The 17,002-nt window shown below is 37.8% G+C and overlaps 1 protein-coding gene across 3 annotated transcripts in view; it reads right to left on the reverse strand.

Annotated features, from left to right (window-relative positions):
* Positions 1–1,476: 1,476 nt before the first annotated feature.
* The window catches only part of LOC141500466 (adhesion G protein-coupled receptor E3-like), a 79,638-nt gene continuing 64,112 nt past the window's right edge, over positions 1,477–17,002 (reverse strand). For all 3 annotated transcript variants that reach the window (XM_074203645.1, XM_074203646.1, XM_074203644.1), the window contains 8 exons: positions 15,631–15,801; positions 11,471–11,668; positions 10,922–11,157; positions 6,625–6,691; positions 6,230–6,321; positions 3,643–3,811; positions 3,452–3,562; positions 1,477–2,406 (listed from right to left, as the gene is read on the reverse strand). In XM_074203645.1, coding sequence (XP_074059746.1) covers positions 2,377–2,406; positions 3,452–3,562; positions 3,643–3,811; positions 6,230–6,321; positions 6,625–6,691; positions 10,922–11,157; positions 11,471–11,668; positions 15,631–15,801 — 1,074 coding nt within the window. In that variant the 3' untranslated portion in view covers positions 1,477–2,376. The remainder of the gene's footprint in view (positions 2,407–3,451; positions 3,563–3,642; positions 3,812–6,229; positions 6,322–6,624; positions 6,692–10,921; positions 11,158–11,470; positions 11,669–15,630; positions 15,802–17,002) is intronic.

The following is a 17,002-nucleotide window of genomic DNA, read 5'->3' on the forward strand; positions in this document are numbered from 1 at the left end:
ATTTTTTTTTATATGTTTGTCTCAGATGCTTTTTTTTTGTAATTGGCATATGGTTGGATTCTGGTTTCTAATTCATTCTGGTATTTACTTCCCTTTTATGGGAGAGTTTATTCCATTCCCATTCAATTTTTTCTTTTTTTTGGTTTTTGCAAGGCAATGGGGTTAAGTGATTTGCCCGAGGCCACACAGCTAGGTAATTATTAAGTATCTGAGGTCGAATTTGAACTCGGGTCCTCCTGACTCCAGCGCTGGTGCTCTATCCATTGTGCCACCTAGCTGCCCCGTCATTCAGTTTTAATGACTAATTGTGCATTTTATTTGTTGTCCACTCTTTTTTTTGAACCATCTCTCTTCAAAAGACTTTTGCTTCTGACTACTTCCTCTTAATGTACCTTTCTCTTTATCTCTACCCCCCCTTTTCTTTTTTCCTTCCCCCTCCCACTTTTCTGTTGAATAAGACAAATTTCTATGCTCAACTGAATATATATATATGTATATATATATATTCTTCCCTTTTTGAACCAATTGCTCATCACTACTTCCTTTTCCTCTACACTATAAAAGTTCTTCCTCTGTGCCTTTTTATGTGAGATACTTTCCACCATTCTTTCCTTCTCTTCCCTCTTTTCCAATGCCTTCCTCTTTCTAATTTTTTTTTGGATATCATTCCAACATAATTAACTCATATCCATGACCTTTTTTTTTGTAGGTTTTTGCAAGGCAATGGGATTAAGTGGCTTGCCCAAGGCCACACAGCTAGGTAATTATTAAACATCTGAGGTTGTATTTGAACTCAGGTACTCCTGACTCCAGGGCTGGTGCTCTATTCCCTGTACCACCTAGCCACCCCCCCCCCCCCGTGACCTTTTCTACATAGACTTCTAAATACCCAAATAATGATAAAGTACTTAGGAGTTAGAAGCATCACCTTCCCATATGGGAATGTAAATAATTTAACTTTTCTAAATCCTTTATGATTCATTTCTTTTTCATGTTTACTTTTTTTATATCTCCCTTGAGTCTTATCTTTGAATGACAAATTTTCTTTACAGACTTGCTCCTTTCATCAAGAATGCCCGAAAGTCTTCTATTTCATTAAATATGCAATTTTCCTTTGAAGGATTATTCCCAGTTTTGCTGGGTAGGTTATTCTTGGTTGGCATACTAGCTCTCTTATCCTTTGAAATATCATATTTGAAACCCACTGCTCCTTTAATGTGGAAGTTGTTAGTTAAATCTTGTGTGATCCTGGTTCCATGGTATTTAAATGATATATATTTGAATTGCTTGCTTTTCTCTTTGACCTGTAAGCTCTTGAATTTGATTTTAATATTCCTGTGAGTTTCCATTTTGGAATCATTTAAAATTCCTATCTTCCAAGATATTGGAACTGTTTTCTTTTATAATTTCTTCAAATGCAATATGGTTCTAAAAAGCTAAAAAAAGTAGCACATATAATAGGCATTGAACAAATGCTTATTGATTCACTAATGAATGTACTTTATTTTTTCAGTAAAAACCAAAACACCCCTCTGCCCCCAAAACATGAAGCAAAGTTCTCTACCGCAATGGAATATGAAATAGATAACACAGAAGGGTCGAGGAGAGGAGAGGAGGTTGGGAATAATAACCCTAACGGGGAGCAAATCATTGAGTCAATCAGTGAGGAAATAAAAGATCCAGCAAGTAGCAACCCAGGCTACATAGATGACTGAAATTTGTAGGGGAACCAGCTTGGGTTGGCCTATTTATGTGAATTCCTCCAGAAGTGGTAGCTACTATGCAAAGGTGGGCATAAAATATCTTACATCATTTTATAGTGTAAGCACATGTGAAAGTTGGCAAATGCTTCCAAAAGGATTGATTTGTTATTTTGTTGATTGTCTAAATTTGGAAAAAATGTCAACAATGCAGATTAAACTTCAGAATGTTTCCAGCAGACATTTTCACTCCCCCATTTAAATCTTGTTAAAGATTTAATAACACTTCCCTCTTTACATTTCCCACTTTGTTTCTTTGGCATGAAGATCCAATGTATCAAACTGAGACTATGTAGTTGGACAAGTAGGAGAGAATAGGGTCAATAGAAAGTTGGAGATGAGAGATCATTCAGAAGGATCACAGTGCTAAGTCAGGTAAGGTATGAGATTGGGCCTTTTAACTTCACTACCAAGCTTTGGTTGCCTTCTCCCTCTTTTCCTTCTCCCACTGGTGAAGTCTTTCCAGAACCTTCACTTTGAAGAAGGGTACACAAGGGCATTCTGTCTTGCCTAAAATGTTTAGAGTACTCTTTATTCTTCTTTATGAGTTCAGGTTGATGGCAGTTCAGGAGTTCTATATCAAGGAGTTTCCCTGCCCATAGGAACTGGGAAGTTTTTAATTGTTGATGTTTTCTTCCTGGTTCTCCTGAAAGAGATAAACAGGGATGGAGGGATGTTCATTCACATGGATTCAGAGTGAAGACTTTAGAGCTGAGGGTCAATCAAACTATAAGCATTAGTGAAATGACCTGCAGCTGAAAGTGGGACAAGAATCCTTGTCTAACCCTGGTTTTTTAGGAGGAGAATGTCTAAAATAACAGATAGATGGTACAATAATAGAGCACTGGACCGAAAGATCTGGCCCTAGACACTAACTGTGCTAGGAACTTAATCTCTGTAACAAATTTCTAATCTGTTCTTGTTCTGTTGCATACGACTATTTGTGACCCCATTTAGAGTTTTCTTGGCAAAGATACTGGAGTGGTTTTCCATTTGTTTCTCAACTGAGGAAACTGAGGCAAACAGGGTTAAACTACTTGTCCAGGATCACACAGATAGTATCTGAGGTTAGATTTTAACTCCAGGCCTTGTACTCTGACCACTGTGCCACCCTACAATGGAGAGGCAAAGTATTATGATAACCTTAAGTGGGATATAAATGCTATTATTATTATTATTATTATTATTATTATTATTATTATAACTATCATTAGGCAGAGATATAACCTAGGATTTCAGGATTGTGGTGCCTGCCTCAAAGCTGGTTTTAGTTTTTTTTTTTAAATCTTCATTCAGGATAGCAGAGTCAAGGTAGAGAGAAAATGATGCCTTACCAGAGCATAAGGCCCTTTAGAAAATACAGAACAGGGGTGGCTGGGTGGCACAGTGGATAGAGCACCGGCCCTGGAGTCAGGAGTCCCTGAGTTCAAATCCAGTCTCAGACACTTACTAATTACCTAGCTGTGTGGCCTTGGGCAAGCCACTTAACCCCATTGCCTTGCCAAAAACCTAAAACAAAAAATACAGAACAATTAAGGGACCATCCAAAGACCCATATTGGAGTCAAGCTACCCTATGACTCAGTGATCCTGACCTTGATCTGTGCTATGAGAAGACAGAGAGAAGGCAAGGGATTAAGTAGTAGAAGCTCAATGATGAGTAGAGGCCCAAAGGGCAGTAGATTTTCTTACTGTTTGGGTCTGCATGTATCCAGAGACAACCTTGCTTGAGAGCGTGAGTGATTCAGATTCAGATTTTGTTTGTCTAATTGTTGTGAACCATATTTTGTACTGTTCCTGAACCTGAAAAGACAAAGGAGTCTCTGGGTCAGTTCAGAATGTGCAATGATAGGGAGGAAAAGGAGAATGGAAAGAGAACTTACCTGATGACTGAGGAGACAGTACACCAGGAAGATGAAGACTCCCTGCAGGCTGTTGATGATGGTGAAGAGATAGGCCATGATCCTAGCAGCTGGGCCAATCTGCAGAATGCCCAGACACCAGGTGCAGCCCAGGATGCCCAACTGAGCCAGGGCTTTGAATGTCAATAATCTAAATTGGAGTGCAAGGTGAGAATGTGTTATATGCTCAGAGAGCATCTGTCTCTTGGTCCCCTTGGCAGCAATCCGAGATTCTGCCTGAGTCTTATGATAAGTTCCATACCAGCCTTAATCATTGAATGGGCATTGCCTCAGTCCAACTGAGACCTGAGAAAGACCTACATCCAAAGCCATCTCCAGTCATCCTGATCATCTGGCCACTGGACCCAGATGGCTCCAGAGGAGAGAGTGAGACTGGTGACTTTGCACAGATCCCCCCCCCCCCCCCACTAAAATCCCATTCACTTTCATGTCATGGCATCACCTCCCTTGTGTTATGGTTTTCTTTGATAATGAAGGACAAACAACAACAGATATCTAGTTCCATAGATATAAATTCTAGGGACTAAGTCCTCAGATGGAGATTGAGTTTTAGTCTTCCTTCTCTGACTTCTGGGTACAGAGTACAGAGTTTTATGACTTCAGATCCAGCCTCAGACACTTCCTATTGCTCTGTGACCCTGAGCAAGTCTCTTAACTTGTTTGCCTCAGTTTCCTTAACAGTAAAAATGAACTGGAAGAGGAAATAAAAAAAAATCACTCTAGTATCTTTGGCAAGAAAACTCCAAATGGGGTCATGAAGAGTTGGAACAATAATTCAGTGTCTTTCTTACAAAAGTGAGTCTGCTAAATGTTTGCTTGGGACAGTGTTCTGCCCTGGGTAGGGACTGACTCAGAGCAATGCGGAATGCTGTCTTGTAAATCTTCATCAAGTCAAAAACTTGCCTTCTCCTTAATAAACATCTATGAATTTATTTGTCATTCACTTGCTACATTATTAGGGTTTCTCAAGATGATCACATTCTTTTTTAGTGGAAAATCTTTGTGTACCTGTTGCTCAGGTACACAAAAGATACTGGTTGAAGGATTTTGGTTGAAGAGCCATGATGAAGACATGAAGACAAGAATTCTATTTGAAGGTACCAGAGGTAAACATAGTGCAACAACAGCCTAAAAACAATAGAGCTTAATACTTAGATAGCAAGAATAATTAGTAAAAATAGGAAACTGCCAGATGGTACATGGTATAATCAATAGAGTACTGGGCCTGAAGTCAGAAATACTTGATAACAAATTTGATCTTGGGCCAGTCATCTGCCTTGGATTCCTCAAATGTAAAATGGGTTGGTATGATGGTCAAATGAAATAAGTAAGTGCTTGATAAATTCTTGTTTCCTTCTCTGCTTATGGCAGTCATATCCCTTTGAAGCTTCTCCCCAGCCTGGCCTACTCTTCTCCTACTCTTCTTATCTGTCCAGGCTGTGTTTCATCTGACTTGACTTAAGTGGCAAAAATGTTAGAGTGCTACATGCCAGGACTTTTTAATTTTTTTTAAAATTCAAGTAGGGAGCACCATTTGAGCACTTCAATACCTCATTCTCTTATCTTTTGAATTTTTGAAGGAAGTGGACATTAAATTAAAAGGCGAGTTTTCCTCTTTTTATATCATATAAAATTAGGGTAGAAATAAAGAATTTAATGGGTAAATAATGTCACCTATATTTGGAAATTTTCTTAGCATTTAGACTGGAATGAGATATAATATAAGCTGAAATTTTGATAGATTTATGAAATATTATAAGGCAGGTAGGTGGCACAGTGGATGGTACCAGGTCTGAAGTCAGGAAGACTCATCTTCCTGAGTTCAAATTCAGCCTCAGACACTTACTAGCTATGTGACCCTGTCACTTAACCCTATTTATCTCAGTTTCCTCATCTGTAAAAGGCAATGAAGAAGGAAATGGCTAACTATTCATTATCATTCCCAAGTAAACCCCAAATGGGGTCACAAAAAGTTGGATATAATTGGAAAACAAATAAGAAAATTGGAATATATGCAAATGAGTATTTTTTTCCTCCAAACCCTAGACAGAACCTGAAAGAACTTAGACTCAGGTGAGAGGCTGAAAGGAATAAAACTTCCTATAACTCCCTTGCCATATAGGCAGGCAAATTATTTTCTTCTTAAACTTACCTTCAGTGATGGAATGAAATGAAATTTTAATGAAATGAAATGAAATTTTAAATGAAAGTTTAATTCCAGTGCTCCACGTGGAATGAACACCATCATCTTTATTTTGACTTCTATATGCAATGCTGATTTGGAATCAGAGTGACTCTGAATCCTCTTTCTAATAATTTACTACCTGTATAGCCTTGGGTAAATCACTTATTTTCTTTGGGTCTCAATTTCCTCATTTCTAAAAGAGGGGATTTGAATTCCAAGGCCTATAACATCTCTTCCAGGTCTAAGTTGGTGATTCTGTGATCCTATAAAGTACACTTAGACATTACCTTGGACCAAACTAGGGAACTTGACTTTGACTGTCAGAGACTACCCAGAGATGAAGGATCTTTTGCTTTATCTTACCTTGTGTCCCGGAGAGTGGACACCTCACTGTTGAGGGAAGAAAGTTTGCTTTGCAAAATCCAAAGGACCAGAAGAATAACTATGAAGTTTACCTATGGAAACAGTACAAAATTCATCTAGAAGCAGATTGCCATCTTAGTTCTTTTCTAATTTGGATGTTCTGTGTATGGATTTAGCATTATTTGCTGCACTGTATACATGTGTGCACATAACCACACATCCACATGAAAACATACATATCTACACCACCACCACCACCACCACCACCACCACCACCACTATCCTGACCACCCAGGACCATTGATTTTTGCTCAGGACCCCTTACTCAGGCCCTTTGACTTTTTGTTGATCCCTCTGTCTGGTGGCTAGAATGATGTTGTGATGTGGTCACTTACAGAGAATATAGCACAGACTGGTCCAAGAAAAGCCCAGACAAATCCCTTCTCCAGATGAAGCCAGCAGCTAAGACAAAGAAGGAAGAACAAGCAGTAAGCCCTGGGGGCTGAGCACATCATTAACAATGTGGGAGAGAAAAATCTTTCTTAAGATTTTTGATTGTCTGTGATCTGATGCAGTACTGCAGATATTCCTTTATGTAACCATAGTCATATACCCCCCAATACTACCTCAATTTCTTCATCTGTAAATGGGATAATAATATCAGGGATAAATACCTCACAGAGTTGTGAAGCCCAGATAAGATGGAAAATCTTTTACAAACTTGAAAATGCTACTTCAATGCTGATAATGTAAACACATATTTGTTCCTAGGATGTTGCCACTGTGGTGCTCACTGTGGTAGGGAAACTACTTCTAACATCACAGGACACAATCTGCTTCTAATTTATACTGAGTTTATATAGCATTGGAGTTAGCAAAACCTAAATTCAAACCCTGCTTTGGACCTGAACTAGCTGGATGATCCTGGGCAAATCACTTACTCTCACCTTTCATTTAGGCATCTGCAGCATGGGGATAACATTAACAGCCACCTCAAAGGGTTATTGTGGGGATCAAATGGGAAAAAAATCCATTTAAAGAACCTTTCTAACTTTAAGACTTTCTAGAAATGTGTTTCATATATATATATATATATATATGTATATATATGATTGATATTTCATTATTCCAATTACATGTTAGCAATACTTTTTAACATTCTTCCACTTGCATATTTATGTTATAAAATATTCTTCCACCCCTCCCATGTGACTAACATGTTTACATATTAATAATTTTTTGTATGAGGAATTAGGACTAAGAGAAAAGGAAAAAAACTCCTGGAATTGGAAGGAAAATCTAAGAGAAATTTGTTTTTAGGTTTTTGCAAGGCAAATGGGGTTAAGTGGCTTGCCCAAGGCCACACAGCTAGGTAATTATTAAGTATCTGAGGCCAGATTTGAACTCAGGTACTCCTGACTCCTGGGGTGGTGCTCTATCCACTGCACCACCTAGCCACCCCGAGAAATTTTTTAAAAATGAACATAGAAGTCGTTCAGATTCTGTGTTTTTTTTTTTGTTGGATGTGGATGGCACTGTCCATAATAGGACTACATATTTTTATTGTGAGGATCAAATGAAATAATCTAAGCAAAGTGCTTTGCAGGCTTTAATTAATTAATTAATTAATTAATTAATTGTAGTTGTCATAGGGAGTTGTCTGAGGCCACAGAGGAGAAGTAACTGTTCTTAGTTATGGAGCTGATAAGTGAAAGATTTGCATTTCAGGTCTTCTTAATTCAAAACCTTATATTCCATGCATTAGTCAATGCTGCCCCTGGACCTCAGGGGTTCCCACACTAGTTAAATCATAGTTAAAATCTGTAGGTAAATTGATTATACTGGTTAAAATATTGCAGCAAAACTGGATGGTGATCATAGATATGCATAAAAGTCTGCTTGGGACCTAGGATTTCATTGGAATAGGGTACTTGCAACTGAGAGCACTCCTCATGGAGCAGATTGAACTTCTTAAGAAGTGATGCTCTTTAAGAGTTGCTTAGGACACCTTTGAAGTTTGATGACTTGCCTAGGGATTTGTATGTGGCAGGACTTAAATTCAGGTTTTTCTGGCTTCATGGATAGCTCTCTATTCACTGTGCCAGATTCTTCTGTGTATAATAAAGTCAGGAATTTGGATAAGGTTGATGAGAATACTGTTTCCCTTTTTTTTTAGTAGTTCTAGATCAAAATCTTTTATAGATGAGGCAAGGAGGATCTCAGGAATAAATAAGCTCAAATCTAAATTAGTTATCAGTAACAGAAGGCTTTGATGTCTTATGCAGGCATAAGAGTAAAAAAGGAAAGACCTAATCTTAGATGAAAGGCAGTCTTCCTCTGGTTTTTGTCATTTGGATGTGGTGGTTATAATTAAAGAATTGTCAGCCTGTTTTCATAAGGGAGAAGATTTGGCCTTTATTCTGTAGCAGATTGGAGCACAGATGCCTTGGCTGGTCCTGAAGAGATGCATCACAAAGATAATAGCAAGGAACAGTATCTTATAGGGAGACATTGAGATAAGCAGACCCACAGGCCAGGGAGATCATGTAGCTTGAGACCAACAGGTCTAATAATGCTCAGGTAGCCCAGGTAGGCAATACTAAACCATTAAAGAGCAGGCACAGTTTATGGCCAGCAGAGGGACCAGACTCAGAGAAGGGCCAAGGAAGCGAAGATCTTGTAGCACTGGAAGTGTGAGTTCTTCCCACTCCTCAATATATGTTTTATCCTGGTGAAAAAATGTCATCTTCTACAGGAAATCTTTCTGAATCCCTCTTAATTCTCCTACCATTCTACTGTTAATAATTTCCTATTATATATATATTATATATATATATATATATATATATATATAAAACTTATATATATTTGTTTGAATGTTGTCCTCCCCTCCCCCATCCTCCATTGGACAGTAAGCTCCTTGAAGGTAACCTTAGTGCTTACCACAGTATATGTTATGAAGTGTTTAATAAATATTTATTGATTAATTTCTCTGCCAAGGAAGTCCTCACATGGTGATGTGTATTTGTATGATGGTATGAACCATATTTATAGGGCAAAAATTCTATTTCATATCTTCCAATGTGATTTCATGAACTTTGTTTGCTTTGAACTAATTATGTTCTCTTATTGTCTAGAGAAAAACTAAAGATTGATAGAGTTTGTGAGCTATCTTTTTGAACAGATAAGGACCCAAGGAATACTTTGAATCTGTAACTACTTTTTTGAGCATCTCTAGTGTGAGAGATGTCACAGATGTTATATCTAACTGTATGTATATATTTTTGTTATTTATCTAATATGCATTATATATTTTCATATACATTATATTCATACATATAAAGAGCCTAGATTTGTGATAACTGACCTATCTCTATGCTCTAGTTAACAGAAGTAACTCGATGTTTATCACAAAGTGACTTGCCTGGGCACCAGGAAGTTTCTACCTCACCTATATTGGTTTGGTCTGTGACATTTAGGCAAGGAATGTAAAGCCCTCTTGATCAAAATAGGTTTATCAAGTTTCATCTAATTCATGTGTTTTAGGTTAACAAAACTTTCCTAATCAAAATGTCTTTGTTGTTGATGAGTATGCATACATGATAGATCACCTGATGATTAATTCTTCCTTAGACTCCCCTTCCAATTAGTCCCTGAGAATTTTCCAGCAAAAATAATAAGTTGGCAAGTCAGAGACCCCAAAATATGGACTATTATACAGTGAACATGTCCCACTACCCAGGCTTCCCTTTGGACTGTAGGACTGAGGAGCATCCTGCTTGCTTGCCTATGAATCATAAACCACCTGACTCATTACCCTTTGAGCACTTATGACCCTTATCAGTATCTTGCCCATGCTCTCTTCACAATACTTACTCTACTTAATATATAATACAGTCTCTACCATTATGACTCTAAGGAGACTTTTAAGCTGCTTAAATTGCTGGGGTCAGGTCTATGGACAAAAAGACTATGCCTCTAGATCAGACTTTCTCTGTCATTTCCAGAATGATTTTTATTACCGTTGATAAATTAGGCACTTAATTCTTCAAATAAGCTTTCTTTGATGATAGGTCACAATATTCTCCATGGTAATCCTAAAGCTTCCACCATGACAAAAGCCTATTAAAAGCATCCCCACCTCCATTTTCTTGAATGGAAGGTGGGTAGGAGGTCTGCAAATCATATAATAGATGGTTTTATGCCCCAATTATCTCTAAAGTATTTCTTAAATTTTAATATTAAAGTTCATAGATCTCTGGGTCAAAGACAATCCCAATAACTATATTAAAAGTTTAGATAGAAAGCTTCTAGTTGGATATCCCAATTCAATTCTATTTGATTTGTTTTGATTCAATAAATGTTTGTTAATAGCCTACATGGGCATCTGGGTGGCACAGTGAATAGAATGCTAGGTCTACAGTCAGGAAGACTCATCTTCCTGAGTGCTAGTTTCCTCATATGTAAAATGAGTCAGTGAAGGAAATGCCACCGTTTCATCATCTTTGCCAAGAAAATCCCAAATGGAGACACAAAGAGTCAAATAATGACTGAACCAAAATAGACTACATGTTGAAGGCACTGTACTAGATACAGGGAATGCAAAACAATTTATTCTCTCTTTCTTCCCACATAGTGTATGTAGCATCTTCAATGAATGGTAGCCCCCAGGCATGCATAAACTCTACTTACTGGGAAGGAGATCCATAAAGGTCTGCTCTTGATGCTGCAGAAATAGCCACAATCACAGCTGGAAGTCCATAGCCCAGAGGATACATGATCTTCTTCAGGGATTGGTTTACTCTGGAGTAATTGACAACCATCAGGTTCCGCGCAGTTAGGAAGAGATGCAGGCCTTCCAGCAGCATCCAGGTGAAAGCGGCCAGGTACAAATAATGCAACAAGCCTGCAATGATGGAGCAGAGCACCTGGCAGAGCAGGAAACAATGTCAGAAGAGCTTTTGGGCCTGGAGAGAAGTTCTTGTGTAATCTCTGTGTTACAAAGTATCTGATGTGAAGTTATACCAGTTGCTTGATAGGAAACTAAAGGCACTGGTTGGTCAGAAGCAAATACTGGTTCCCATAGATACTGCCCTCCCTCAGGACCCAGGATCATTAAAAAATAAGAGAGAACAGGACATTTCAGTGTCACAGGTTACAAGAATCCAACATCTATTAGCTGCTTCCCTTTCCTGGCATATGTGTCTGGAATGGGACAGTACTTTGGGATTCCATTAATACCTGATTCTTGGTTTGTTTAATTCCTGTGAGGAAAAGGAGATTGGCCAGGAAGAGGCTCAGCGAGAGCTGCAGGTGGAGAGAGGTGCTGGTGTTCTGAATGGTGGGGCACAGTAGGAAGGTGAGGGCAGCCAGAAAGAGACACAGCAGGGAGAGGCTTAGTCCCACATAAGTGATCACAGTCAGTGTGAAATCTTCTTCCTAGGTTCCCACAAACGAGAAATGCCAATCATATTTTCTTTGATTTTGAGCTTGGAAAGCCATCATGACCTTCAGATAATAAATGCTTAATAAAAATTTGTTGACAACTTGATTTTGGTGCAAGCGAAGAGGAAAGTTCATCAATCTGTATACATTAATTTGGATTGTGGCTTAGTCATACAATCTGTGTGACTATTGGCAAATCAGTAACTTCTCTGAGCTTGAGTTTTCTCATCTTTAAAATAGGAATTTTCAAAGCAACATGTCTAAGAAGTAGTCATCTAGCTCTTGTTTGAAGACCTGTAATGACTAAGAGAGCCTTCTCTCCCCTTTGCTCCCAATAACCAAGTCTCATTATCTTGTCAATTCAGTCTCATCTACCCCTGACCCCATCATTACTTTTCTTATCCCCAACTGGTTCTGGTTCCAGTCCATTGCCTAGATTGAGGCAACAGCCCAACTTTTCTCTCTCCTTATAAATGTCCTCAACAGATCTCATCATTGCTGAATAAGAAAAAAGCTTTCTTTCTTTATTCTTTACTTTCTCTCCTATTCTGATCTAAACATTCTGCAATCTGGCTTTTTATCTCATGAACCAAATGAGATTGCCTTCTCAAAGTGATTTCTTAATTGCTAAATCTTTGACTTTTGCAAAATGTGGATTCTTCTTAACCTTCCTACAGCATTTGATACTTCTGACCATCCTTTCCTACAGAATCTCTCCTTTCTGGGTTTTTGTGACACAGGGTTTAGCTTCCTTCCTATGTGTTGGCCCACTGCTTCTCATTCTCTTCTGCTATATCATCATTCATATCATGTCTCTGATCGTGGTTGACCCCAAGGCTCTGCCTTCCTGTTCTCTTTTGTCTTTACATTATTGCATAATGACCTCATAAGCACACAGTCTCTCCTGAGGTACAATACTGCATGCCCAAATTGCCTCATGGTAATATTGAGTTGGACATTCTATAGGTATCTCAAACTCAAGATGTTCAAAACAGAACCCATTATATTTTCCTCTCAAACTCACCCCTCTTCTGAATTTCACTCTTATCTTTGAGAGAACCATCTTCCAGCTCTCTTGGGTGGCAATACTGGTGTCAATCTTGACTCCTCATTCTCCTTCAACCCATGTATTTAATCAGTTGTCAAACCTGTCCATTTGACCTTAATGATATCTCTAATATCCATCCTCTTTCTCTACCTCCTAGCCCTTAATTCAAACCCTCAACATTTTATGCTTGGATAATTGCAATTATCTTCTAACTGGACTGCCTGACTCAACATCCCACCCCCCATTTCAATCTCTCCCTCACACGACTGCTTAAGTGGTTTTTCTAAAGCATATATTTGACAGTGACATCTGCTTACTACAAGAAGTCAATATAAATGCCTGTTCTTGTCATTCAAAGGTCTTCTATAACGTGACTCCATACTTTCTTTCTAGCCTTACCATACATCACCCCACAGTCCAACCCAACTCTTCTTCTTGGATTTGTTCATTTTGGTGTATTTGAACTGGCCTTCCCTCCTCCCGCACTTCATGCCTCCATCCCACTTCTTCCCTTCTTCCTCTTAAAATCCCTGATTGCCTTTAAGATCAATTCAAGGGCAACTTTGTGTATAAGAGATATCTTGACACAGTGTCAGTGCCTCTCCCTTCTCCTACTACCCATGGTTTGTATGTGTCCTTCCCTCCCTTCTTCCCTCCTTCCTTCCTTTTTCTTTCTTTCTTTCTTTCTTTCTTTCTTTCTTTCTTTCTTTCTTTCTTTCTTTCTTTCTTTCTTTCTTTCTTTCTTTCTTTCTTTCTTTTTCTTTCTTTCTTCCTTCCTTCCTTCCTTCCTTCCTTCCTTCCTTCCTTCTTTCCTTCCTTCCTTCCTTCCTTCTTTCCTTCCTTCCTTCCTTCCTTCCTTCCTTCCTTCCTTCCTTCCTTCCTTCCTTCTATGCTTTTATAAGTTAATAGTATTTTTATTTTTCCCATTAGATGTAAAGATAGTTTTCTATATTCAGTTTTGTAACATTTTGAATTCCAATTTTTTCTTTTTCCCTCCCTTCTTTCTCTCTTCCTGAAGACAACACGTAAGCTGATACAGCTTGTACATGTACAATCATGTTAAGAATATATCAGAATAAAAGGGAAGAACCATGAGAAAGAAAAAATAAAAAAGGAATTTAAAAAAGTGGAAATGGTATGCTTCAATTTTTATTCAAACTCTATAGTTCTTTCTCTGGATGTGGATGGCATTTTCCATCCATATGTGACTTTTATATAGGTTGTCTTCCCTGTTACAACGTAAACTTCCTGAGGGCAAAGGTTATTTTATTTCTCTTTTGTATCCACAATAGCTAGCACAGAGCCTGGGATTTATTCAATGCATCTAGATTTGATTGATTGAATAACCTGTATCCAGATTGTACTAGAGTCCTTTAAGCAAGAGTTTGATGAGTATTTAATTGGCAATGTTGTTGGTGGGATTCTTTCTTAAATATAGTTAAGACTACAAACAGATGGTCCCATTTGACATTGAGCTTTTGTGATTCTGTCAAATTATCCCAGATCCTTGCAATGCTAGCAGAACTATAACTAGAGTGGGGCGAATGGGACTTTGTTCTAGTGGGGGCAACATTGATGTGTGTGTTTCCTTCCTAGGGTGGAGGACATTTCTGCCACAAAGCTTCTCTGTTCACTTTGCTTCATGGTTCTTTGGTGTGTCAGGGTACAAGTACCCTTGTGAAACTTTATTGGGGAGCCACCACCCTTTTGTTACCTGCTTATGTAATCCTTGTTTTTTTCCCCATTCTTTGTATTCCCAGGATTTAACACAGTAGTTAGCACATATTAACTGTTCATCAAAGCTTGTTGACTGACCCTTCTTCCCCTCTCTGAACTGAATTTGCTCCAAGCACAGTTTTTACTACATAAAATTACAGCAATAGGAAACATCTGGAAGTCCTGACTATGTTGGGAAAGCTTCACGGATGACTAAATAAGATATCATTTTTTTGTTATCTAAGTGCTGTAGTCTTCTTTATGGAAGTTAGTACAATTCAAATCTAGTGGCTAGCTAATGAATCTTTTCTGTCATAGCAAATAGTAAAGGCTATCTGTTAAGGTAAAGAGAAGTTATGATCTTCATTGGTGCTGTATGATGGAAAGAGCACTCTCTCTAAAGTCAGAAGATGGTTTCAAGTCCTGCCTCTGATACTACATATATGAATTTGGTTAAGTCATTGAACCTCCTCAGGTCTCAGTTTCCTAACCTGTAAAATGAGGAGGTTGGACCTTACTTGAGGTTCCTTCTTGCTCTAAGATTCTATAATTTCCATAGTTGAAGTTGGATCCTTGAAAGAACACAATTGTAAGCTCGTCTGAATGGGTGGAATGTTTGGAAAATAAGGTCTATGTGGAAAGGTGAAAGAAATTTTGATGATTTAACCTGATTTGCCCAAGAAAAGTAGAGTACGTTAATAACTTTTAAATGAAGTAGAGGAAGGACATTTACATTCTCCCAATAGAATGATTATAAGTTTCTTAAACGTAGGGAGTCTTTCATGTTTATTCTTGTATCCTTAGGAATTAAAATAGAGGTTGGAACTTAATAAATACTTCTTGTTTTAGACTGAATCAAGATATACAGAGGATAGCAGTCAGTTATCCTTAATATAGGAAGACAGGAGAAAAGTATTACTGTGCAGCCTGAGAGATTCAGTTTGGCTACTCACAAAGTAGGAATGATTAAGGTTGGCATAGATTATTAGGAAAAACATGGCATCACCTTCACTTAAGAAACAAGGACATTTTTCACTTGTTAGAAACAGTTTTATCCCAGGGTTACCTGACAACAGAGGGAAAAAAAAACATGATCTCAACTTCCATGGACTTTTCCTACTAGGAGTCTATGATTCTGCCTCTAGTCAGATTTATTGGAAGGCTTTGTTTTGAATAGGCATGACATACACACCTGTGATTTGGGAGCCATCAGGACAGCAAAACTAGACAAGTGGGTGCAGATACATCGTGTGTGTGTTTCATTGGATTCGATGGGGTTGCAGCCTGTTGTGGACCAGACACCTCCCTCCTCTTCCAGTGCCTCCCAGTAGACACAGAAAGAAGTTTCTTCTGCCTTCTTTTTCTAGAACAGAGTGAGATTATTTCATTTCATTGGTTCTGATTTGATAAATATTTCCAAGTTGCCATATGACAAAGAAACTGATTTGAATGTATCAGCCTGGAACCAACTTTGTGCATATCCCTTTCCTACTTGCTCATCTCCTTTTCCTCCTTCTTATCATCATCATCATCATAATCAACATCATCATTAGCATTGATTTGAACTCTTTTGCTATTTGACATCAGATAAATGGGAACTGGGTGAATGGGATAGCTTACCCTTAGCCATGTAGCACAATTTTGTCTGATTTCTAATTTATTGTTATTATGCATTTTATTCCACTAGAATTCTTCTCTCATATATTAGTAGAGGTGGCTATGGGTAATAAATTTGCAGAAAGAGGAGCAATAGTTCTCATAGGTCCAACCAAGTTTAATAAACTTTGAATATGAGCTCTATATGTATAATCAGTTTTGATTGATTTCCAATTTTTGGTTTCCTTTTTCTTGTTTCTTTCATCAGAGTCTTTTTCTCATACCTCATCATGGTATGGAGTAACATATACAAAAGGATAAGTTTGAGTTCTGGCAGGTCCAAATAAGCTTTTTTTTTTTTTTTAAATCTTCAATTTTGAGTATAGGCTTCTGGGAGATTGTGTGTTTGTTGTGGAAGGAACACTTGGCCCATAGAGGATGAATTGTTTTGGCTAACATATGCTTAGAAAGGTTGATAAAATGATATAATATTTGTAGAGTGCCTTGCAAAATTTAAAGCAATTATAAAAATGCTAATTATTATTATTATTTATTAAGGCTTTTGGATCACTTGAGATCTTCAAGAGTAAAGGATGTGCAGAGAGGATAAAAACATGGATCTTTGGAAGAATTAGGTTGATATTAGCACAGATAACAGTCTGACCCATTTACAATGATTTTTAGAGACAACAGAGAATTCATCTTTTCTTTCCTTCTATATCTGGATAGTATCTGTCAGACTTCAAGAACAATACTTTTAGAAGAGGTACTTTGTTATTCTTGTATCTAATTTTATTCTATGTTTTACACAAGTAACTTAACTCAGGCATGTAATCATATTATGGGATATTATGATTTCATCAGAATATAGGGAACTTCTTTCCCAGAGGAAATTCATCTATGACATATATGATGTAGGGAGCTTTCTCTGACACAAAGAGATGTATTGATAATTTGGCAATGTTTGA

This window comes from Macrotis lagotis, chromosome X, assembly GCF_037893015.1.
Source record: "Macrotis lagotis isolate mMagLag1 chromosome X, bilby.v1.9.chrom.fasta, whole genome shotgun sequence".
Taxonomy (NCBI): Eukaryota; Metazoa; Chordata; class Mammalia; order Peramelemorphia; family Peramelidae; genus Macrotis; species Macrotis lagotis.